This window comes from Podarcis filfolensis (assembly GCF_964270895.1).
Source record: "Podarcis filfolensis genome assembly, chromosome: 15".
Taxonomy (NCBI): Eukaryota; Metazoa; Chordata; class Lepidosauria; order Squamata; family Lacertidae; genus Podarcis; species Podarcis filfolensis.
The window spans coordinates 42,612,703-42,637,117 of NC_139618.1; the positions used below are offsets into that span (position 1 = coordinate 42,612,703).

General features: G+C 43.1%; 1 protein-coding gene across 5 annotated transcripts in view; it reads left to right on the forward strand.

Moving 5' to 3' along the window:
• Positions 1-24,415, forward strand: part of BIN3 (bridging integrator 3) — a 119,024-nt gene that overhangs the window by 71,086 nt on the left and 23,523 nt on the right. For 4 of the 5 annotated variants that reach the window (XM_083589092.1, XM_083589095.1, XM_083589093.1 and 1 more), the window contains 3 exons: positions 852-913; positions 7,024-7,160; positions 7,691-7,731. In XM_083589092.1, coding sequence (XP_083445218.1) covers positions 852-913; positions 7,024-7,160; positions 7,691-7,731 — 240 coding nt within the window. Of the gene's footprint in view, positions 1-851; positions 914-6,988; positions 7,161-7,690; positions 7,732-24,415 lie in introns of all 5 variants that reach the window. The other variant, XM_083589096.1, reaches the window with a different exon arrangement.

Sequence of the window (24,415 nt, forward strand, 5' to 3'; positions counted from 1 at the left end):
TATAAATGAAGGGGTGTTAAATTGGGTTTTCTTTTGTAACCGGTTGCATGCTGAGCAGTAGGCAACAGATTGGTTCTGTAGACTCTTGGGGAGAGGGCTGTGGGGGGGTTGAAACAAAAGTGTTTGTATTTTGGGTTGTATTGACTATGATATATGCTGCATCTGAATACTTTTTAGAAAACACAGTCACGATTATAAATAATAAAAAAGAAATGTTCTCTATTAACCATCAACCTCTTTAATCTTGTCTGCTTCTCCCTGTTTTGTATTCTTACTCCAGCTTAATCCTCCAAAATTACTAGCCCCATGTTGTTGCTAGCCTGTCTCCCTGCTCATACTTACAACGGTCCTTTTTGGCCCATTGATTTATTTTTTTAAGAACACTTCCAGTTTCATAACATTTGCAAGCTCGGTTGCTCAGAGGTACCGTATTTTCCTGTCTATAAGACGTCCCCATGTATAAGACGCCCCCTATTTTGGGGGACTCAGATTTAAGAACATGGGGGGCAATGGCCCAGAGTATGAGACTCCCCCTAATTTTTGACATTATTTTTAGGGGGGAAACCTAGACTTATACATGGAAAAATACGGTAATTATTTCTTAAAACAGGGGGCCAAGCAAATGATATATTTCAAGCATTACTTCTCCTGTATCTTTCCTCCTCTTGCTATCCTTCTCTGTATTGCAGGCTTGAAATGGCCACTGCCCCACTTGTCTCTCTCCTCCTCCTGAGTCATCTGTAGATTGCCCAGTAGTAAGAATTCTCTCACCACACACACACACACACACACACACACACAACAACAACAACAACAACAACTCCAAAACAAATCTCAATTTTCTGTTTTAGGCTGGAAGATCAAACTAAGAAACTCCAAAAGGATATGAAGAAAAGCACAGACGCAGACCTAGGTAAGATGAACGCATTAAATGGGGACTAAGCTGACAAGGATCTTTTTCTAGGGTTTTGTTGCACATACATTGTGGAGCTGTGATTCATCCATTTCTCAGTGGTCAGAATGCTTCCTTTTACAAAAAGACACTTTAAACTGTGGCTTACCAATAAACCAGTGTGAATGAATAGCAGATCCATTTCATTGACCTGTATGGATACAATATTAAGGACGTTTCTGGCTAATGCATGACTTAGCTTCACTTGGCCGGGACAGAGTGATAAGCATAGGAGGTCATGAGCATGCTGGCTGGCTCTCTCTGTGTCTCCCTTAATTTACGGACACAGCTGTTTGCTTCAGAAATTTCAGAGAAAAATGTCTGGCCTCCAGGTGTTTATGTACTTTTTTGCATCGGCCCCTTGTTTCTATGCTCATGTAACTTCTTCCTCATGAACCCCATTCAACCCTATTACCCAGTGATGCATCTAAAGCAAGGAGACCGAACAAGGTGAAGGCAGGGGCTTGTGATAAAGGAAATCAGAAAGGAAATCAGTAACCACAGAGTATGGTTTGGTGGTCCACAGTGTTTTTCATCCAGTTGCGGATATTTTGCCATTGCTGCTGGTTATAGGAACAAAAATGAGGCTTCTCATTCCTCTGAACCCATAAATCCTTCGTACTTATCCACCTCCAGTCTTTGGGAAATGCCCATGTGCAGAAAATAACAGTTTTTCTAAAGAATGAAACTGGGAGGGTGTTATGTGAAAAGCTGGAAAATGCAGTGTTGTCAATCCCCAAGGCAGCTAATGGTCTGAAAGGCAAGTTATAAAATAAAATAAAATAAAATAAACCTTATTTAAACTAGTCTCGCAACTATGCAAGAGGAATGAATCTTACCGTTTCCATTTCTACCCTCCACCCCAAGAATACAGAATTCATGTTTGCAAAGGTTAGAATTTGGATTTCTTTTTGACCTTGAATGTGCTCAGCAATGCTAAGAATGGCAGCAAACCATATAACAGGAATGGGGAAACTGTGGTCCACCAAATGTTGCTAGACATTTCTGACCATTGGCTGGGTGTGCAGGGCTGATGGGAATTGGAGTCCAGCAACAACAACAGGGCCCATACCTGATTTAGACAAAGATGCCTCTAAGTGTGTAGAGCTTACTGTAAGGGGGAGATTACACTTGCTCTTCTTTACCTTACATTTGTACATCCCTTTAAAAGAAGGGACCTATACATACACAGCTCAAAGTGTGTAGGCCTCGTTACATGACTTTTCAGACTGCAGCTGCTTGTCTTTGGCCCTGTGTGCACTGGCCCTGTTCAAATACCCTGACATCAGACGTTGTGGGGCAGGTGTGCTAGGCGTCCAGGCCAGTTATAGTCTCCATCTCTTATTGGCGCTACGTGAAGGATGGCTCAACGGTGGCCCTCCAGATGTTGCTGGACTACAACTCCAATCATCACTGCCGATGGGGATGTTTGTAGGGGAACTACTGCCCTGCACGCTTAAAGCCATATCTGCACACCCACACACAGAAAGCACAAATGGTTCAGATCATGAAGAAACAACTCGAAACTTTTTTAGAAAATCTCCCACTAGTCCATTGTTACAGTTGCCCAGTAAGATTTTCCTTGCAGAGAATTCCTCTCTCCTCCCTTTCAGTGGGTGTTTTATATGGATCACTTCAAACCCCAAAGGATCTGTGGGAGGATTCTCTCTCCCCCGCCCCACTCCCCCTTCAGCTGTGTGGCATCATCACAAATCAGCTCAGACTCTTGCCCAGATAGCAAGAGATGATTTTGCATTTTGAGGCATGTCATCCTGAATTATGGACTGACAGTGGCTATTTCTTTGTTTTGCTTGTCCTTCCTACTAGTGAGTGGAAACTGGGACAAATCCAAATCTGGCTGGATGCTGTTTGGCAAAACCTAATTACACATTCAAACCCTCTGGAGCATTGCTTCCTCCACCTCCCAGTAACTGTGAGAGCTGACTGTTTAGTTGGATTGAACAGTTTATATTTTCCCAGGTCCAGCATACGTCTGGCAATGTATTAGCTGTCCTATGTCCCATTCCTCTGTGCATCCGGTCCTTCCATTGCATTGATGGAAGGATGATTGTTTACTTGACCAGTACTGTCATGTTGGACTAGGTCAGCCTTGGATCAGATATCCGGCTTCTGCTGCAAATAACTTGGTTACTCCAGCTGAATGGGTAGCAGCACTCCTGGCAAATACTTCATTAGCAGCACAATGACAAGGGAACATCACAAGCATGGCTACAAAGTGATCAGTGACTTTGAGAAATATATTTTTGTTATCATCATCACCATCATTGTTTATTTAATTTGTATACTGCCCTATACCCACTGGTCTCAGGGCGATTCACAGGACAAAATCACAACACAAAAAATAAATGCTATGTTGTGTCTGCATGTGGTCTCCAAAAACCCAATGCCCTTACCCAAATTCCTTATATTTGCCAAAACCAACAAGTGGCACTTGAAAACATTTCTCTTTGTAGTTCTTTCATTATTTCTCCCGTTTTAATATGTCACCTTTCTTCTTTAGTTCTTAATTTCTTACTGCTTTTCTTAACTGTCTTTTTAAAATCTATTTATTAAATTTATATCAATCTCCCTCGGGATGTTGTAAACTCTCCTTCCTTGGAGGTTTTTAAGCAGAGATTGGATAGTCATCTGTCATGGACGCTTCAGCTGGAATTCGTGCATTGCAGGGGGTTGCACCTTGAGGTCCCTTCCGACTCTACGATTCTATGATTCTTTGATATTATATCCTGCCACTCTACTGGATGTAGTTATAAAGAGTAGGAGATTCCACACACTCCTTACGTCTCCGTAGACATTTTCCTTCCATGAAAACCCAATTTTATTTTTACCAGCAGTGCCTCATCCAAACAAGTGCTGCAAATTGATATTTTTACCTAGATGATTGTGCTATTTGTGTAGTTATTTTATTTTATTATTTTATTTTATTTCTAATAAGACTTTCATATTAAAGGGATCCCCAGGCAATGTACAGCAACCAATAGCATACAATATATCGAATCACTTTTCATTTAAAATGATAAAACCATCTAACTGCAAAATATGCTGTCAAATAGCGAACAGAAGAGGTCTTACCTCCCCCGTCCCCAAATGCACGATGAAACGGAAATGATATCTTAACGAGAAGCACATTTTAGGCCTTCTAAGTAAGTAATAGTGCTATGTTTTGCCATCCTGATTAGATACACAATTTATATTAGTTTCACTAATAGAGATACTGGTTATATATTTTTTATTGCGTTTACTTCACGGAGCTCATCACTCGCTTCTTCCGTCTCACTGTAAGGAAGAAGAAGCTAAGAGGTCCTGACTGGTCTAAGGCCACTCACAAAGCTTCACAACTGTGTGGGGATTTGAACCTAGATCTTCCCAGTCCTAATCCAAAGCCACAGCCCAGGAGTGACTAACCTGTGGCCCTTAAGATGCAGCTGGGCACCACTCTCACTGGCCCCGATCGTTGACCATGCTAGCTTGAGTTAAAGGGTGATGGATTACAATGGCAGCTGGAGGGCTGCAGGTTAGTCACTCCTGCTCTAACTACTAAATATGGCTGATGCAGAATGATAATTCTAGAAACATGATTGTTAGATTAGAATGAGGAGCAATCAGAGTGATGTAGTCACATTGTCCTATTTCTATTAACAGGCATGGTCTTATCAGCTGTATTTTCTGTCATCAGTTGCCACTTTATGTCAAGGGGAAACATGCAGCCTGGATTTCCTTCCTGGAGATGTGCTGCTCCCCACACTAGGAAAAAACTGGGTGTGGGTTTGCTAAGAGTACAAAAAACTTTTCATTTAACATGTACTGCGTGGGGCAGTGGGGCATTACACAACAAGGAAAATCGGGGCGGGGGGAGGGCATTTCCTGTGAAGGAGACTGAAGCAAGCCATAAACCACCAGTTGACAGCTATGGAAGTCACTACAACTGGGATTTGAACCCAGGCTCAGGTAATGTAATGGATACGGGTGGCACTGTGGTCTAAACCACTGAGCCTATTGGGCTTGCCGATCAGAAGGTTGGCAGTTCAAATCCCCATGACGGAGTGAGCTCCCATGCTCTGTCTTAGCTCCTGCCAACCTAGAAGTTTGAAAGCATGCCAGAGCAAGTAGATAAATAGGTACCACTGTGGCGGGAAGGTAAACGGTGTTTCCATGCGCTCTGGCTTCTGTCAAGGTGTTCTGTTGCACCAGGAGCGTTTTAGTCATGCTGGCCACAGGATCCGGAAAGCTGTCTGCAGACAAATGCCAGCTCCCTCGGCCTGAAGTGAGATGAGCGCTGCACCCCGTAGTCAAATTGGATTGGATTTAACCATCCAGGGGTCCTTTACCTTTACCTTTTACCAGGTAGATCTCATTGCTGCTTCTCTGTCAACTTCTGGAGGGAGGCATTCTCCTGCCCTCATTCTGGTACTTTCCCCATAGCTGGATCCGCTTGGAATGTACAATGCTATCCTAGCAGTTTAATCCTACATATATTTTATTGGAAATAAATCCTGCTTTGTTCATTGGCGCTTACTCCTAGGTAAGTGTGTGCAGGAACCTTTGCTTTACTTTCATTATCTTGTCACAGCTGCCACCAGATAATTTTTGTAAAACAACTGGAAAGCTGCAAACTCTTAATAGGCTGTGATTGGTTTCATTTTGAAAAAGCTGTAGTGAGACTCTGCAGTGCTTAACAGCCTAGAGAAAAAGGCAAGCCCTGCACGTCTGTGCCTATCTGAAAGAGAGCCTTACTTGCGCAGTATTATAAATGCTGTGTTTAAATGGTATGGACTTGATTGCATTTGAGCTATTATCTTGGCATTACACAAATTCATTAATAACTCTTCTTCCAAGCCATCCGTTAGTGTTCCTGGAAAGTTTCCCATTAGCATTTTAGGCACTCTGGAGTGTCTGCTCTTTGTGTTTCAGTTTATTCTGTAGAAACAAGATAATGAATGAGTTCCTGAAAAGCTGGATTATGAAGCACTTGACTCACTGCCGGAGAGTATTTGACAGTGCTGGCCTTGGAACAGTGAGGTCTGAGTTCAAATAACAGCTCTCAGGGTGGTTCTAGGCAGGTTATGATGTCTAAGCCTTAGGATAATGGAAGTACTTACTAAGTGGTGGTTGTGAGAATGAATGAACACAGCAATTTGCAACAGGAAAAGGCTATAAAGTAAGAAGTTGTGTAGTACAGTGGCTGAAAAAGCCTGGTACAGATCAAGAAGTCCCCGCTTCAGATTGTGTGTCTGTCCTGAGCTCAGCAGGTGGCGTTAGGCAAGCTTTCCCCCCCCCCCCCGCCCCCTAGTCTCAGGCCTACACCTGTGTTATGAGCTTAATTATGCAGACCTGCCTTACAGGGTAGTTATAAGGATTACAACAAGATAATGTATGTCAAGTGCTTTGAACCTTGTTGAGTGCATTGGCAGAAAGACAATATGTAAATGTAATAAATATAAGCATTATGCAAATGCTGCTGTGTTGATTTTGATATGATAATCAGATGTCAAATTTTGCCCACAGGCATTCTAAGCCTGGTTTTAAACACATTGTGGGAGGTTTCTTTTGTAGCTTGCTATTCCCACCAAAACATTTAAACGTGCCTCAAGTTGGAAGTACAACATGCAGAACAAAGCGACATCTTTTCCAGGGACTTGGCAGGGGTCAAATGTACTCAACAGTAGGTGTGCATGATGCAAACAGAATTAAGAACCAATCAAAGAGACAAGTGTTTACCTGTTAGACAACTTGGTAGACAACCTAGTTTTCTTCAGATGCTCTGGGCTACACCTTGAAGGGCAGGCAACCTGGGGTTCTAAACTGCAACTTATTTCAGTTCCAGCCACCCTGCATCAGGGCTAGCCAACATGTACAGTGGTCGGGTGATGGGAATCGTAGTCTAGAACACCAGAATGGCACTGGTTTGCTCACCCTTCCTCTAGACAGCTAGCGCCTTTGAGAGGTCCTACCTGTTGATAGCAACATACTTCCTTGAGTTTCAACAATAATTGTGCAGCTCTTTATCATTAACAGACTTCTTGCTTTCCTGGGTTCTGTCTCAACTGTAGCAATGTCAAAGTCTGCTGTGAAAATCTCATCTGACTTACTGTCGAACCCACTCTGTGAGCAAGACCCCAAATTTCTTGAAATGGTGATGGCCCTGGACACAGCTATGAAGAGAATGGATTCCTTTAACCAAGAAAAGGTAAATGAGAGAGAGAGAGAGAGAGTCTCTATCTGGGGAGAGGAGAGAGTGAAAAATTATGTCCTTCAAGTCCGCCTGCACCTGTTGTGAAGTGTCCTTTTTGCTTGTCTGAAAATAGCCTGTCAAAATTCGCATATACTGAAAGTTTCTGGCTATATATCAGAGGGTGTACAAGTCTGCATGATTGGGATCATGCTGCAAATTGCAGAATTTGGTATTTAGCCATGGATACAATTCTTAGGACTCTTGGGCTTGCAGGGTTTTGTTTTAATTATCCTAGGAACAAGTGGACTGTTCCAGTGAGAACTGAGCATGTTCAGAATGTTGAGTGTCAGCTGGAAGTGAAGAGCAGAAGACATGGGGGTGGGGGAGTGGAAAGGGGATGGGCCAGCAGGCTAGCAGAAACCCTGAAGAACAACAATCTTGTTTAGGAGGCGAGAATGCACTGCAACATTTCAATGCAGGTCCCACTTGTAATTCAGATTGTCTTTCACATCCATTATTGTTGTCCATGTCTCTTTTTCTGGCAGGTGAACCAAATACAAAAGACAGTCATAGAGCCCTTGAAAAAGTAAGTAACAGTATTTTGGTATGAGCAACAGTGTGTGCTTTTGCAGTCCTTACAAGGGAACATGATTTAACATGGGGGCGAGCAATACATGTATCCGTCAGGGAACATAAGTGAAGCCCATGAAAGCTTGTGAAATTGTGTAAATCCCACTTTGTATTCAGGGGATGAGGATCCCAATTCCTAGCCTTCATAGAAGATCGAAAATGTGAAGGAAAAGCATTCTAAAACATTAGAAGCAAGTCTATAATGTCTATATAAAGAATCAGAACATTAGAAATGTGGTTAGATTTACGTAATATGCATGAGTTATATTAGTTGTAGAATTTGGCCAACAAATCACAGAATGTCTATCGTCCTGGAGCAGGTTTGCATGAACAAGAATAGGCACAAGAAAGGCATTAGACATTTCTGCACTCCCGTAAAAAGGCTTCCCTACTGCTTCTTTCACTTTCAAAGAATCCTGGCTTCTTGTTCTGTATGAACTAAAGATTGGTTTAACTAACCAGAGTTTCCTGGTCTCTAGTTTGTATGTATAAACAATCCAGGATTCTTCAAAGCCAATTGTAAATGCTAGCAAAGTCCTTCTGGCTGAGTGGAGAAGGAGAGGGGAGCATGCCATCCTGAGGTGTCATTGGGTTAATTTTAGCTCAAGCATATACCACCAAAGTATGGCTTGGTGTTAATGTGCAAACAGCCCACTCTGTTCAGGATTGTTCTGGTTGTTAACTTAGTGGATAGATGATCTTGTCTTTTGGTGAAGGAGTTGTATCTAAATCCTATACATATATGAACTGCATGAACTTTAGATTCTATGAACAGTGTGGGTTCTGTCATCTTTATGCTGGAGGTAGCACCTCCCCTATCAAGGCTGATAAAATGTAAAGGTTTCGAAGCTCATCCTCACCCAGCAATACATCTAACCCTGCAGGCGTACTTTTATCCTTGCAAGTCTGTAAGAATCTTTCAAATGTTTAAGTCTTATTAGCACTTACTAGGGCTATAAGCAAGCATTAGAGACTCCTTAAATGAATTTAGGAAGAATTTCAGTTACTGCAACTAAATGACTTCAGAAGTCTTTAGATTCTCTATTTGATTACAAGGAAATAGTGCAAGAGAGAATAAAATGACTTTAATAAGGTAGTGAGTGAGGTAAATTACTGAATAACAACCTTAGTTTACACCTGACATTTTTGTTGTCTCTAGTCTCAAGCAAGAGTCTTATGCTATTAATATGGGTGCCCTGTGCTAGTATCAAGAACATCTCTTTCCTCCTATTCTGTTTACACCAAGGAGTTCCAACCTCTCAGACCAAGTAGGCCACAAAAGTCCTTTGGCACAGAACCTGGGAGGGCGGCACACACTGAATTAAATTTTCATATTGTAAATTTAAGTGTTCGCAATATAGTTAATATTATGTAATATACACGTTTCATGTATTTAATTAAATATATATATATATTAAACACACAATTATAGTTAACAATTAGTATTTGTTAACAATGCAGACATCAATGGGGTGTCTTAGCTGGAGAATTCTTCACGAGCTGATTGATGTCTGCCTTGAAGTTGGCTGTTCACATGTGCAGGCAACTCTTGACTGAATTGTATGTTAAGTTGTTTTGAGTTTTGGATTTCATGAAGTTCATGTTTGAAAACACTTGTACATAGTATGTGTGTGTGTGTGTGTGTGTGTGTGTGTGTGTGTGTGTGTGTGTTCTTCCTCTTCTTCTTCTTCCCAAAATTCCTTTCTCTTCCCCCACCAATTGGTACATCCCAAAGCTCAAACTTCTATGCACTGCAAAAAAGAAAGCAAAGTCTTTCATGCTGAAACACACACAGACAAACACCCACCCTTCTTCTCAGTACCGCCCACTCCCTGGGAGGCTCTGGAGCCCTGGCAGCTTGGGGATCTGGCCATGCTCCAAGCGGCTCCAAAAATGCAGCCTGGTGGCCACACAGAGCTCCTGCAGCAGCAGCAGCAGAGGAGGAGGAACAGCCACAGCAGCCTGCCTTTGGCTGCAGCACACTCACTCACTGCCATCTCCATCAGCCTGGCTGTGCTGCCCTGGGTGAGGTAGAGGGTATGGAGCTGGAGAGCCACCAAAAACAGCCTCGAGGGCCGCCCATGGGCCCCATGTTGGACTATGAAGAACGAGAAATGATTGCAAAATTCTTACCTACTGCAGCAGATTTCCACCCTGTCTATTTTTCATGGTCTCCAGCCATGTTCCTCTTCTGCTCTTACTGCCCTCACTTGTCTGTCTTTTCCTATTATTCCATCTCTTCCTCTTCCCACCCACCCAAAAAAGTATTGTAATTCTCAGTCAGCTTGGATATGGATATTGGATTCACATTGGAAGGTATAAAAACTGAACAGGCTTGTGAAGAGTACACAACATACTATACTGTAGACCTATCTCAAGGGTAGAATTTGAATCCTTCACATTGTGCTTTATGAATGAGGGGATTACTATGACATGTAGGCTAACGATGGGAGAGAATGGCTAAAGAAGGTAAGGGAAGATGGGAGTGCTTGCCTGAAAGCAGGTCTGGACAAGAAAGGTTCCTGCTTGTAGGGTGTGCAAGGCTGGTGCTGGCTTCTGATCAAAGAAGCATTTGTATATGACTTCCAGCTGATCAGAAAGGCAGGCTGGGAGGCCGTGAGGGGCCACAATATAGCAAAAGGGAAAGTTCTATAACTTCTTGGGATCTTTTGAATTGATTAGGAAATTTGACTTTCCTGTCTGTACAGTCACTGGTTAAGAAAAAAGAAAGAAATGCCCATTGTGAAAATTGTATTACAACATACTGCATATTCAGGAAATACATTACTTTGTTTCCCAACTTTATTCTATTTAAATCCAGTTCAGCACACAGATGTCCCCCTCCCCCACCATTGCTTTATGTACACATAGGAAAATCTGCACTAGCTAACCAGTGAGATGTAAAGGTATAAAGCTAAGGTGGAAAAGAGAGAGAGCCTGGAAAGGGGTTGTAGGGCGGAAGTAGTGGGTGGGGAAGGGGTTAAGTGCATAAACACTTTGACAACCAAATGTCTCCTGCAAATACCCACCACCACATGAGCAAACTTACTTGACAAAACCAAACCAGTAAATATTACTTGGCAAAGACAGATTTGGGAATACAAATTGGCTTGTGTAACATGTAGCTCCTGCCTTAGAAGAGCATCCTCATGCCATGCAATTTCACAAAAACTAGGCAAGGTAGGTTGCATGTTTTTCCTCATTTTATTCTCATTGGTAATTAAGGCTGTTAATCCAAAGTGAGTTCTTAACTTATCTGAGAACTAGATGCAGACACAATTTGGTCTCAGACTAAGACTTCAGCCCGTGAGCTCCAGAAACTCCCATCTCTGAAACAGTTCTGGAAGCCAAACTCATTTCCGATCCCCTCACTTTTGCCCTTTTATAGTTTGGCAAGTTGAGTGCAGTTACAACCTGCATTTTAAAGCCACCCCCCTTCACATTCCACGTTAGGGTTAATCTGGATCATTTCTCTTCCTCTGCTTCCTGTATGTGAAATGCGAAGCCAAGGGGGAGCCAATGAGAGTAAATGCATATGTGATGCTACAACATTTTTTAAAGAGCCCCAGGACCCATCTGAGCATTAATGAGAGGCACCGTCGGCATTCAGGCTTGTGCTCTCCCCTCTTTCTGATTTTGGAATGCTCTGATAATGTTTCTCGATTAATGAAAACTGTCTTGGGATTCTTTCACTTGTTTCCTGTTAGGTATTGCTTTCCCAAAGGAGATCATCCTCCCTAGCCTCTCCCAGACTTGCCTTGACCTAGAAATGGGCTTTGATTCTAACAGCTGCACTTCATTACTCCCTTCAGTGGTGGTCCTTACAATTTATTAGCTAAAGACATAGATAAATTCAATCCACGCAATTATCGTCAGCGGCAATATATTACAATCAGAGTCATGTGCAGCATAAAACACCTTATTCTCTAGTGCAGCCGTACGAAGCTCCAGGAGGTGTTTGGCGCCTCTGATGAGACTAATCGCTTCTCTTCAAAAGCAGCAACTGACTCAAGGGGGCAGGCACATCTTCCCGAGGTTACTAGGATCAGAAGTTGTATTTTCTTTGTTTTTCCTAGATAATACAGTCCCCTGGTGTGGAATTACTGAGGGTTAATTTCAGTTCATTTAAAATTTTAAGTGAGAATGTTGTGTTCTTCCCTGTGTGGGTTGAGCAGAGTGGAAGGCTGGAAAATTCACCCCAGATCCAATTCAGTCAAAAGTCAGCTCTCTTCTGGCTCATACAGCATCCTCCCAGCTCCTCCCTTGCCCCAGGATGGGATTGGTCAAGTGTACAGTGCACTAGCTATGGTGGGTAACACATTTTGTGCTTTGAACAATGCAAGAAGCTCGGATGTTTGCATTCTGCGCCTCATTCACACAGTAGCCTCCTTCAGGTGATGTAGAAGTGAGCTCCCTCAATACATGAGTGGGAGCCATGAGGGTGAGTGCAGGAGTTCATCTCTTTGTGTTACTCTCCATAAAGGTGAATATATGAAATGAGGAGCCCTCTTTGCTCCCCTCTGCACTTTAGAGCTCTGCCTCCCCACCTTGCATGTTGAACAAACTCCCTTTTAGAATCACAGAATGATAGCTCTGGAAGGGGCCACAAGGGTCATCTAGCCCAACCCCCTGCAATGCAGGAATCTTTTGCCAATGTGGGGCTTGAACCCACAGCCCTGAGATGAAGAGTCTCCTGCTCTACCCACTGAGCTGTCTTTCACCCAAAAGTGCCTGAAGAGAACTGATGTCTTTCAAACCAAGAAGACTTGGTTCTGATCTCACTGTGCTTAGTCTCATTAAGCCACCTGAACGCCAGGTGCTTGCTGCCGCTCAAGACTCTTGCTTCCTGCAAAGCTTTTCGTTATCCTGATTAAAATGTCAGTAGAAAGGTCCATATAAGACAAGACCCTTGGAGACAAAAAGCACAGCAACATTGTAGATCCTGATGCCTGTGAATGGACCAGGCAGACTCTGTAGACCATCAGGGCTTAAAAGTAATTCAGAGCTTGGCCCTTAGCTGTCACACCAAGACATGCTCAAGGCAACTTACATGGTTTCCTAGTGTGCTTTGCCAGCTGGTTGGAGTGGTGGTCCCCAAAGGCACCGAAAGGAGCTGCTTCCAGGCCGCAGAGCACCTCAGACACTGCAGAGAACGTGAGGATCCTGGAGAACTCCCTCCCACAGCAGGGGGTGGTGTGATATATTGACTCTCCTGGCACAAAGACAGAGGGGAAGGGTCCAAATTAACTAACTGCTTAACACAGTTGGCAGTTCTCCCCTGAAGATTCAGAGTTGCACTGGCATGTGTGGGCGGGATTTATACTAGGTCCAAGGCTGGATTGACGGTCCCAGGCCTGAGGTAGCAGACAAAAATGGAATGCTTAAAATGGGAAGCTCTTCTGCTGTTAATTTGACCTTTGTGAAGACCAGCAACAAGTACAGAGGAGACGCATCCAAACCAGGTGAGGGTGTTGTGACAGACCCAAGCCAGGAATCCTCAGAAACAAGAATAAATGGATGTGGAGGTTGTATGCAGAGTCTGAGGTTCATTAGAAAGAACTGGTGGTGTTGCTTCTCTTCACACTTCTTTCTGCTGCTTTTTCTGTGAAAAGCAAGCTCCCCCTGCCCCTCAGCAGTTTGAATCAGCATGTTGCATAAGCTAAGTTATATCTCCTCAAGAGTGAGTTTCCTATACAGCTGGAAACCAGTGGTGTGTGGCGAAAATTGTCCAGTCTGGAGGCTTGCCACTTGAGTGACCAGCTTTATTCAACCCCTGCTTTTCCAGGCTAGAAGGTTCCAGTAACCTACATTACTAGTAGCAGTGCCTAACCCCCTCTGTAACCCATAAATCTCATCCATTAATCACACAGTCCTGGTCTGTGAATCTTTCTCTGACAGTGAAAGCAGATAACCCAGCCTTTCGGCTCCCTGGGGGGAACTGGGGACCGGAAACAACAAAATCCGCTTTCATGTCCTTACTGGACTCTAATGAGGATTTCATACACAAAGCTAGCCACATGGCCTTCCTTCCCTCCACCCCCAGTTGTGCACCCTCCCTCATCGGGGGACTCTTAGTCTTAATCCCTTGTTCCCACTGGTTTGAACTGTCATCTTATTTTCTGTTGCTTTTTGCTGTAGTCGGAAAGGATGGTTTTAATTTCCCCTTCCTGGTGGGTGGACAGGCCTGCGACGGACGTGTGGGCACCGATTATGGAATGACAGGCATTCCTGAACCCAGCCCAAGTGCTTTGGCTAGCTCTGTACCAGTCTCAATCACACCCTTTCCTGCCTCCCATGTTTATAAAGTTTTTCCTCCCCATTGCCTTTTCTGGCTTAGTTACTATTTTTTATGTTCTTTTAATTACCACCCTTTCCTCTTCTCTCCCCAAGTCCTGTTTTTCTACTCCTTTTCCCTTGTCCTGCTCTTCAGTTCTCTTTAGCTGTCCTTCAAGAGGCAGGCCTCATTTCTTCTCTGGCAGCAGATCTTCTGCTCAGGCTTATTATACCGTCCAATATATATTTGCATTATCGGCCCATTAAAAAACACAAATCCAATTGTGAATATTTGGTGAGGAAGCAGCATGACAGAAGATAAGAGTCTTTTGGGGGCAGTGGGAACAACAGAAAAATAGCCAGTTAAAAGTGGAAAGCGTTGTCTGGTTGTGCATGATTATGGGTGATCTGATAGATGTTTCCACTTTGAAAAGGTGATTATCACATTAAGAATGTGTTCTTTTATTTATGTATTGTTCAGAAATGATAAATTTTCATCCATAACAGAAAATATGGTACATTGGCCATACAAATAAAACTTTATATCTCTTTATCTACAAGCTTCCTCAAAACCTACCCAGCCAGATTCCATTCTTTGCTTTTTGACCAGGAGTCACTGCTGAATGGTTTCTTGAGCCTTTAGCTTTGAATTCACATGATTGTAATGGGAAACAGCATCTGGTGTGTTGTTCCCAGACTAAAAGCTGCACAACAGCACAAGCCATGTTTCATATTCATCAGGGATGCCCAACATCTGGTTGATCCCTGAGAGGTTCTGGTCGATCGCAGTTGATCGCTGGCTCCTTTTACTTTGCGGTGGCATAATAGCATCCAGCCCTGTCCTCCATTTTTGCAAGATTGCCGAAAAGGAAGACAGAGTTTTTGCTGTGAGGCAGATTGTTTCCTTAGCGATCGGTTGGTGAGCGACTTCCCCCTTTCCTCAGTTCTGAAATTTCCCTCTCCATAATGTGACATTATTCCCTAAAAAAGCTGAACTACTTATAACTCTTATAACTGAAACCCCCCACCCCCAGGACTTTCCTCCCTAAAAAATGCTCAACAACTTTGACCTGAAAACCCCCCTCCCAAAAAAGGGGTAGATCACTGCCAGTTTTTTATTCTGTGAGCGGATCGCAGTCTGTTGGGAGTTGGACGTCCCTGATATACATGATGCACAGCTTGACAGCAAAGTCTCAAACCTGCCACAGACAGCTTGGAAGAATGGTTGGGAAGGGAGGGTATTCTCAAGGAGGGATTTGAGTAAAGTGGGGAGGCTGCTTGGAGTATGCTAAGATAATGATAGTACTTACTAATGATGGTACTTAACATTGACTCAGCCCCTTGTGTTTTGAAAGCATCAAGAGATGGTTAGGCACTTTAGATTGCCCACTTGTGCTTTAGCTGTTCTGATTCCCATTTTTAAAGAAGAGGGAACACATTGCCAGATGTCATTCAGCTAGTCTGGCTAGCAGTGATTCCAAACTTTTCTTTTCCTTTTCTTTTTTATTTGCTGTATACTTTGATACGATGCTCGAGGCAGATTCCAGCACATCCCAATAACACATGCACATAAATGCATACACATACTCAGCCATATAAATATGAAATTGTTGTATTGAAACCATTGAGCCAGCAAGTCTGGAGTATTGTCTGTAGTGATTGGTAACATCCTTCTGGGGTCTCAGGTCTTTCCCAGTCGGGCCACCTGACATCTATTGTAGAGAAGCCAAGGATTAAACCTACCATGTGCAAAACCCCTTCTCAGTAAGAAGCAAAAGCTGAGCCACACTAGGCAAGAAAGGCTTTGTTTTATCCTCAGACCTTGCTTGCTATGAGAGCGTGGATCTTCTGCCTTTTTAGAACATCACCCACATAGCAGAAGGAATTGAGACCAGCCTGTTTGTTCTAGGAGAGTAGATCTCTCATGGTATAGGACAGCAAAAAGAACTTTGCATCCTGTTCCAGGAAACCCAAGTCTTGCTATGTTGTTGTGGTATCCATTCCAAACTTGGGGCAGGCCGACTTGAAAGCTTGCATGGTGAAGTGGTTGTCAGCATACTGCTCTTGGATTCTCAGCAGGTACTTCTGAAATATGGTTTGCGGTCACTGGGCTGGGAAGGGTGGATTTATTGCTGGTTTTGTTTCTATAAATGTAAAGGACTTCATGTTTTCTTAAAATAAAGTTGTATAAAAAAAGATTGTGGTGGCACAGCAAACTTAGGATTTGGGAACATGATAGAGAATTTAACACATGCAGATTCAAACGTAACAAAAAGTGCTGATCTCGATTGAATATGATCCCTGAAATGGGTGGTTTGAGCTATACTCCAGAGTGGGCAGTCAGAAGAGGCAAACTTAAATACAGTTGATGGAAGTGATCAAATATCTTTCAGTTTTATCACCTGGATTCTATGTGTGTCGAGCGCCTTGAAACAAAGTCAGGAGCTTCTTAAGGTGAATTTGGCTGCTCTCTTCAGGTGTCAGAGTGTTCACTTACAAACATGTCCACATGCAGGATGCAGCCTTGAAGCAGTCCGTGTCTGGATGGGAGGCCACCTGGAAGCCCCTTGTGAGCTGCCTTGAGTTCCATGAAGAAAGGTGTGATGGAAAAGTAACAACCTAATAATGTGTCAGTACTTCTTGGTGATATGTTTTTATATTCTAGGAGTACTGTAAACTTCAGTCAGATTAATCAACCAAATCCTAGGTTGATTACTCAGTGGGATTTAATTTAAACTGGTGAAGTCAGCTTTTAACTGGAGAGGTTGAGCATTAAGAACAAGTGCTTTAAAAAAGACTATTTGGTTCTGGTATTTAAGGTAATGGGGGTGTTAAAGATTAGCTTTCCTTCCAACAATGCACAGGAGGTTTTATTTATTAAATTGTACATTACCTTGGTCTTCCATCATTATCTCCAAAAAGGCATTCATTTTGAGGCTTTGGCAGTCTGCAGATAATAATAATTATTATGATTATGATTATTTATTTGTACCCCACCCATCTGGCTGGGTTTCCCCAGCCACTCTGGGCAGCTTTCAACAGAGTTTAAAAATACATTAAAACATCAATCATTAAAAACTTCCCTAAACAGGGCTGCCTTCAGATGTCTTTTAAACATCAGGTAGTTGTTTATCTCTTTGACATCTGATGGGAGGGTGTTCCACAGGATGGGTGCCACTACCGAGAAGGCCCTCTGCCTGGTTCCCTGTAACTTGGCTTCTTGCAGAAAGGGAACCGCCAGAAGGCCCTTGGCGCTGGACCGATACATTTCAATTGCATCAGTCAGTTAAAAGCAGGCAGTTAATGAACTAAAAGATTAGCGACTGTGGTTATTAGTGTGCAGAAAAGCAGTTCTCAGTTTGCTAATGGTGGGTGTTGTAGCTGTTATTGGATTACAGCTACCGTAAGACAGAGGTCGGCAACCTAAGGCCCATGGGCTGGAAGTGGCCCATGAGGGTCGCTTAACTGGCCCATAAGCCGCACCTGAACTGAGCCGCCCACTCAGTGAGTTCCCGTGCGCTGTGCTAAACTGGCACAGCACGGCGCGGGACTCTCTTCCACGGCTCCAGAAATTGCTTCTGCGCATGCCCAGATGCCAGAAATCGCGCTTGCGCAGAAGCGATTTCCAGCGCCGCGGACATGTGCAGATGTGTTTTCCTGCATTGCGTTGCGCTGCCCCAGTCCGGCCCATGCCCGGTAAGCCTTGCCAACCCCTGCCATAAGCCATGATGACTGGGGCTGATGGGAGTTGTAGTCCAACAACAGCTGGAGCCTCCCTCTGCCATAGGGTAAGCAAACATCGGAATTCACCCTTTCTTGCAATGTTTGTGATTCTCTTCTTTTAGTAAGAGCTGTATGACAGTGGAAGGCACTCCTTCGAGAGATGGTGGACTCTCCTTCCTTGGAGGATTTTAAGCAGAGCTTGGGTGGCCATCTCTCAGGGATGCTTTAGCTGAGATTCCTGCATTGCAGGGGGCTGGACTAGATGACCCTCGGGGTCCCTCCAAACTCTACACTTCTTTGATTCTATTATTCTAACTTCTGGGAGGGCTGCAGCATTCAATTCAAATTGGCTAAAAAGCATTCTGGCTACAAAAGCATTCTGATACATAGGACATAAGGTTTTTTATTTTTAATGCAAAACAAGTAGTTCTAAAAACTGAAGGTAGCAAGTGCAGTCTTAGGAGAGGGAAGCATTTCGTCACACACACAAAATTGCCACTTCTAAAGTGAGGCCTACTATGACCCATTGTCTTAAAACACAGTGGGGTTATTGCCTCCCTTGTATGTAAACTTAATTGACTGAGGCTGTAGTCCTAACCCCACTTACCTGGGAATAAGCCCCTTTGAATTCAGTAGAACTTACTTCTGAGTAGACATGGTTCAGATTGTGCTGTAAGATTATTTAGTCAGGTGGTGGCCCTAGTTGCAGGGATCCACCCAACTTTTTTCTCTTCTGCCTGCTGTGGGACATGCTGCAGTGTGCTGAATCCTTGTCTGCGCATAGCAGCATAGCTGCCTCCATCTCCTGTTAGCACAGCCTGGGTGGTAATGGGTCTGTTGCAGTCACTGTGTCACAGCTGGAGAAAGAAAGAGTGAGTTTCCATTTTCAAGGAACAGACTTGTCAGGCAGGTTGACTAGTTAATGAACACAGCAGCGGTGGGAATCCTGATGCTGCTTTTATCTTTTCAGGGCACTGTCTTTCAATCCTCATCCTTTAATTATGGGAAGCTGAAGGGAGACTGCGAATGCAAAAAGAAGTGGCAATATTATTTATAATTCAGTGTGTCTTCTAAAGTCTGGCATTCCCCACCCATAGGTTAAAGTGTCACCTTAAGCAGAGTTTTGGTGGCACATTCCTCTCTACTTCCAGCAGTGGGGAAACTGTGCTTCTGTATTTTCATTTAGTTATCCCCATGTAGCTAGCTATTAATACCTATTGCTTCTGAGTTTTTATTATTAACACTCCATTCTCCTCTTTACCCAAGCAGAATCTCCAGAGAGATAGTGATTCCAGCTTCCTCTGAGATCAGCAAACATGTGGGTCAAACTTTGGGCATCCTACACATTCAGCAGTTATAAAATGCTGTCCAAACTGCATGGTCTGCCTGCCCCAGCTCTGCACGCTGAGAAATGTGTAGCAGCTGCATTCTAGACTGGGAATCTGTTGGATCACAAGCCGTCCTAACTGCTCACCTTAGATTACAGCCTCTTTGCCCGTGCAGTAAGCCATTCCTTGCTCAGCTCTGGTTCTTGTTCTTGTTCTCAATCCTATTTATATTTTTTTTTTTGTACCTGCTCCTGGCCTTTTCCTTTCCTGAGTCAGACCAACACGGCTACCTACCTGAATCCTTCTTTCCTGTTTTTGCCATATACCGATCAGCCTTGCATTGTTGTCTTTGAATTGTGTCCTATCCTTTCAGCATTATCTTTTTTTGCTGCTGGTGGAGCAGAACCCCATTTGCCCTAACGGACCAACCACCTCTACTGTCATCCTCTTTTCCAGGATTTTTTTTTTTTGGGGGGGGGGGAAAGACAGGTAAACAAGGCACACTTCCATACTTTGGGGCAAGTCAAGATCTCTGTTACTTGGAGGTGCTCCAAGCAAGCACATTGATAGGTGTGTAGGGCCTCTTAACACTGCCAGTGAGGCACTCCACACCGAAAGCCCTGCAACGTCCCGAGGCCTACTCTCAGCGATTCTGAATGCCGCTAACTTGGATGTCATCTTTGTCTTTGCACATCCTTACTGTTGCACAATCAGTGCACCCATTGTATCTTGGCTGAAGGTACCAGTAGCTGTTCTTCAGGTGATCCCAGCAGCAGGGAAGCTGTGTAGCTCAGTGGGTAAGGGCAGCTTGTAGACTTTGAATAATCTCACCCCTCCCCTCCCAGTATGGTGCATGACCCATGCATTAGAAGTCCTTATGAGACAGCAGTTGCTGAATATACAAACCTTGTACTCTAGCTATTTTTAAAGCAATCTGTTGTGCCATGTCCCTTCATTAGTGCCTGGAAAAAACATCACTTTGTTAAATTGAGACTACTAGAATGTTGTAAGCAGGAAAAACAGACAGACACATCAATTAGTTTTTAGAAATATATTTTAACTCAGATGGTAGCAGAATCTTTGTTTTTAAGTTAATGTCCATATTTTTGTGATCTATATAAGCTTTTTCAATTCCTCATTCCTAAGAAATTAATGATTTTACATACCATCGTTAGTGTACATGGTCCTTAACAGAGTAACATGGTTCCTCCCTTCACTCAGACAGGTCCCTGGCCACAGAACATAATGTCTAAATTTGATTGGAGGCAAGGGAGAAGGAAGGTCAACAGGAAAGAAATGTGAGGAAATGTTGATTATATGGTTTTTTAAAACAATAAAAATACAAAATAAAGCCATGACTTTGGGACAATCACTATATTTCAGAATAACCTATTTCATAGGGTTGTTGTGATGATAAAATGGAGAGGGGAAAACCATGTATGCTGCCTTTTGCTCATAAGAATATAAGAAGGCTTCGCTGGATCAGGCCAATGGCCCATCTAGTCCAGCATCTTGTTCTCATGGTGGCCAGCCAGACGCCTGGGGGAAGCCTGCAGGCAGGATTTGAACACAGAAGCAGCCCTCTGGCCTCCTGTGGTTTCCAGCAACCAATTTTCAGAAGCATGACTGTTTCCAACCGTGGAGGCAGAACAGCCGTCAGGACTAGTAGGTCACTGGAGGAAAGGTAGGATGTGAATGTAGGAAATAATGATGCTGATTAGATTATAAACTGCCCTGAGCATTTCTTTTAATTTAAATTTGTGGAGGGGGAATACTTGAGTTTCATTTTGGTTGAGGTGAAGACAGATGGTTGTATTGAAAGTAGCACTAAGTAGCTCTTTGCATGAGAGAAACAACTTGTGCAACAGGACTCCCCACCCCCAAATCTGTTCTGGGGATTCCCCCAACCCTCTGCAGCAAATCTGGGGACAGGATGGGGGTGAAGAGGTGGAAGTCCCATTGTGCTAGTGGAAGTTGTTCTACTTGCAGTTATTTAATTGAATACCACTGTAGTGGGTTAAAGTCAAAGGAGTCACAAAGAATTCAATTCACAGGATCCAGTTACCTGGAGAATGGGTTCTTCTTTGCTGGAAATCTGTTACAGATACTTGATAACATTATTTTCATAGCATTTTCAATATCTCTCTGCGTGTGCACGTGCGTGAGCACAGCCATGAACTCTATACAGAAATGCCTTTGGGCCTGCCCCTCATGATGTCCGCTGCTGGGACGTCAGGAAAGCTAAGCTGTGCTTTGCAAACCTGGTCTTGGCAAACTTGGTCTCTGGCCTAATGTGCTGGGAGCAGCCCAAGGTGCTACTCAGCAGGTTTTCTGAAGTTGCCTTCAAGGATAAGTGCTGTCCTCACAGTCATGTAGAGCCTGAAGCAGTTTTTCTATTGTCAATTTATCAGAGGGTTATAGAACGTATAGTTAACTTTATCCCCTCATGAAGTGGTTTCCTTATGATAAAGTATCTTCTTTCGGGGGGGGGTCTGTATATAAATCCATTACCAAACAGGTGGCAAAATATCTAAGCGCTGTAATATCTCTTAGACCTGCTGCAATTGCTAGTTACTAACTTATTACATTCTGAGACTGTGATTTTGTATTTTTTATGTTTCATACTTTTAAAATCTTTTGTTGGGGTTGTTTTGAGGAAATTCATTATGTTTGCAAACTCATTGTTGCAATAAGTCCCTATTTTTTTTTCCTCTGATAGTTGCAGTGTTCGTCCATACATTGAGCAGAGAATCCTTACATGGCATTTTTATAAAAGTGGGGTCTCTGTCTGTATTTTGCCATGTGGTGGGCAATTATTATATGTTGACATTTCCTTAGTTTATTTTTTAAAAAAATAAATAAACTCAGTTCACCTTCATTTGCTTCCACCATTCACTGTTGACACCTCAGCTATGATACCCAGTTAGGGAAACAATGGATCATAAAGTGGATTGTTTTAAATATATCTGATTTCACATATTAATATATTTTTATTAAAGTGTTTTAAAACTGTTTTTAGGGCCAGCCTCTCACAAGCCAGCTTCCAACATATAAAGACACAAAGGTATACAAACCTTAAAAACATATTTTTAAAAATCAGCATAAAACAGCAATAGGAATCTATAACAATCAAAATAGCAATAAGAACAGCATTGAACCCAGCATACTATAGTTAAAATCCAGTTAGCAGCATAATTTATTTCAGGAAAATATGATTCAGAACATGGAGGTCTTCAGAGCCTGTAATGATGGCACGGTGCATATTTAACCCTTCCTGCTGGTGATTAACAGGGTCTCAGCTCTTAGCTTCACTCTTATGGTTGAACTCAGAACTGAAAGGGGCATGTCCCATTACAGTAATACTTTCTGGAATAGTTCTATATTCAGTAACAGATGTGAAAAGGAAACAAGCTACATAGTAAGTTCTGCATTCACTGACACTTTTTGAGACTTATCTTTGTAAATTTAGTCAGATTGTCACAGAATTAAAATGCGGCATCTTCTTGGGCTTGATTGACCACATCACATAAATGGGCAATGGACTTTTCTGCCCCATCGCTTTTTCTCTGACATTTTAGTGTCCCTGGTCCACTAGGATCACTGTTCATTGGTTGTTCCTTTTGACCTCTGCCTTTAAGAGTGAGATGTTTCCCCCCAAGCCCATTAAGACCATGATGTTGATCTATAATTCTCTGTAGCCAACAGCAAGAGGCACTCTTTTAGCTTTTGCCATAGTTAAAGACCAAAACAAGCCCTGCTGCACCACCAATCATGGGGGGAAAGCCCCAAATCCCATAGTTGCAGCATCCCATAAATGCAGTTGTGGCCAGTTGCGTGGAATAAAGATCCTAGGGACAAGTCTGTTTCACTTGTGCTTTTGCGTACAGCATACGGAGCTGTTTTCTCTCATTGAGACAATATCATTTCACATCATTTGCTTTTAATGCAACCATAGAGCCAACACACATTTCGCTAGTAAAATGAGGTGATGGCAGAAGCAAAGTGATGTATCTCCAAGTTCCTTGGGACCTTTTGAACAATACTGGAGCCTGTCTTTCTAGGTTGAGAAACAGCCAGCTTCTGGATTCTAGCGGCTAAGCAGCACCGTGAGAGACTGCTGTTGCTGGCTGGCCTGTTTGTGGACTTCCCAAAAGATGTTATTGGCCACTGTCAGAAGCAGGATGTTGGATTAATTAGATTAATTAAGAGCAGGGCTGCTCTTACATTCCTAGATCGGGGGTAAGCACTGGCAACCCCTGGGCTAAATCTTCATGTGTCCTTGCACACTTGCCAATTCAGAGGTGAAAGAGGACTTTAGAAGGACCATATCTATGGGTGGAGTCAATGGCAAACCCCTGTGGGGGCTGGGACAGGGACCTACCGTCTTTGCCTCTCTGTCTTGGAATGGTATTCTGTGGTAGATAGTCTGGTCTGATTATTGTTTTCAATATATACAGTGATTGATCGCCTCATGCCTAGAAACAACTGCTGCAAGCCTTTGCATGAGCGTTACAATTTCAGATTGCAGGCGAGGGCTACTTGGCCTTACAAATAAATTGGATATAAATTCTCATACATGGTAATAGGCTTGTCCATAGGAATGACTTCTCAGAATACAGAAAAGTGATATAACAGGGGGAAGAAGACTAGACTAGAACCCTTCTCACTAATATGTTAGTTTGCGGTGTGCATGGGATCTCTCTCTTTCTCTCATACACACACATATATAATATGTAATTTGTATGGAGGAGTATGGAGCCTTGTGACCCCCCCTCCACCCCACCCCCCGGAATGTGAAGTGGTACCATCTGACATGACCTGCATTAATTAATAAAATTTCTTCTTGGGTCTAATTAAACACAAAGGACAGTCCTTGGAGATTATTATGTGTGTCCAGCAGGACTCCCATGTTTCACGCTTTGAACATATGAATCTATAGCAACTATAGCACGGCAAGGATTGCATAGTTAGTCCTTTAAATCAAAACCACAATTATTCTGAGGCGCTTAAGTCCTTCCCAACAATGTAGAAATCTAAGTATAGAAGCAAATGTCAATAGCTCTTATGTTTTGAATAATACCACAGTACCTTTCCTGCTGTTATGTCTTTCGTACAGGCTATTACAGGTGAGTAGGTTTTATAGATTAGATTTGATGGCGCAGCGGCATCTGAAATATCTAAGAGCACAACATGGTGTGCTTATTGGCATAAAGGCTTGAGGGGGAGGGAAGGGGAATCTACTGGGGCAACTCTTCCGTGTACAGAGTGCTTCTCACAACGTAGAGACCTAAGAGCCGTAATAATGGTGGTTTGGTT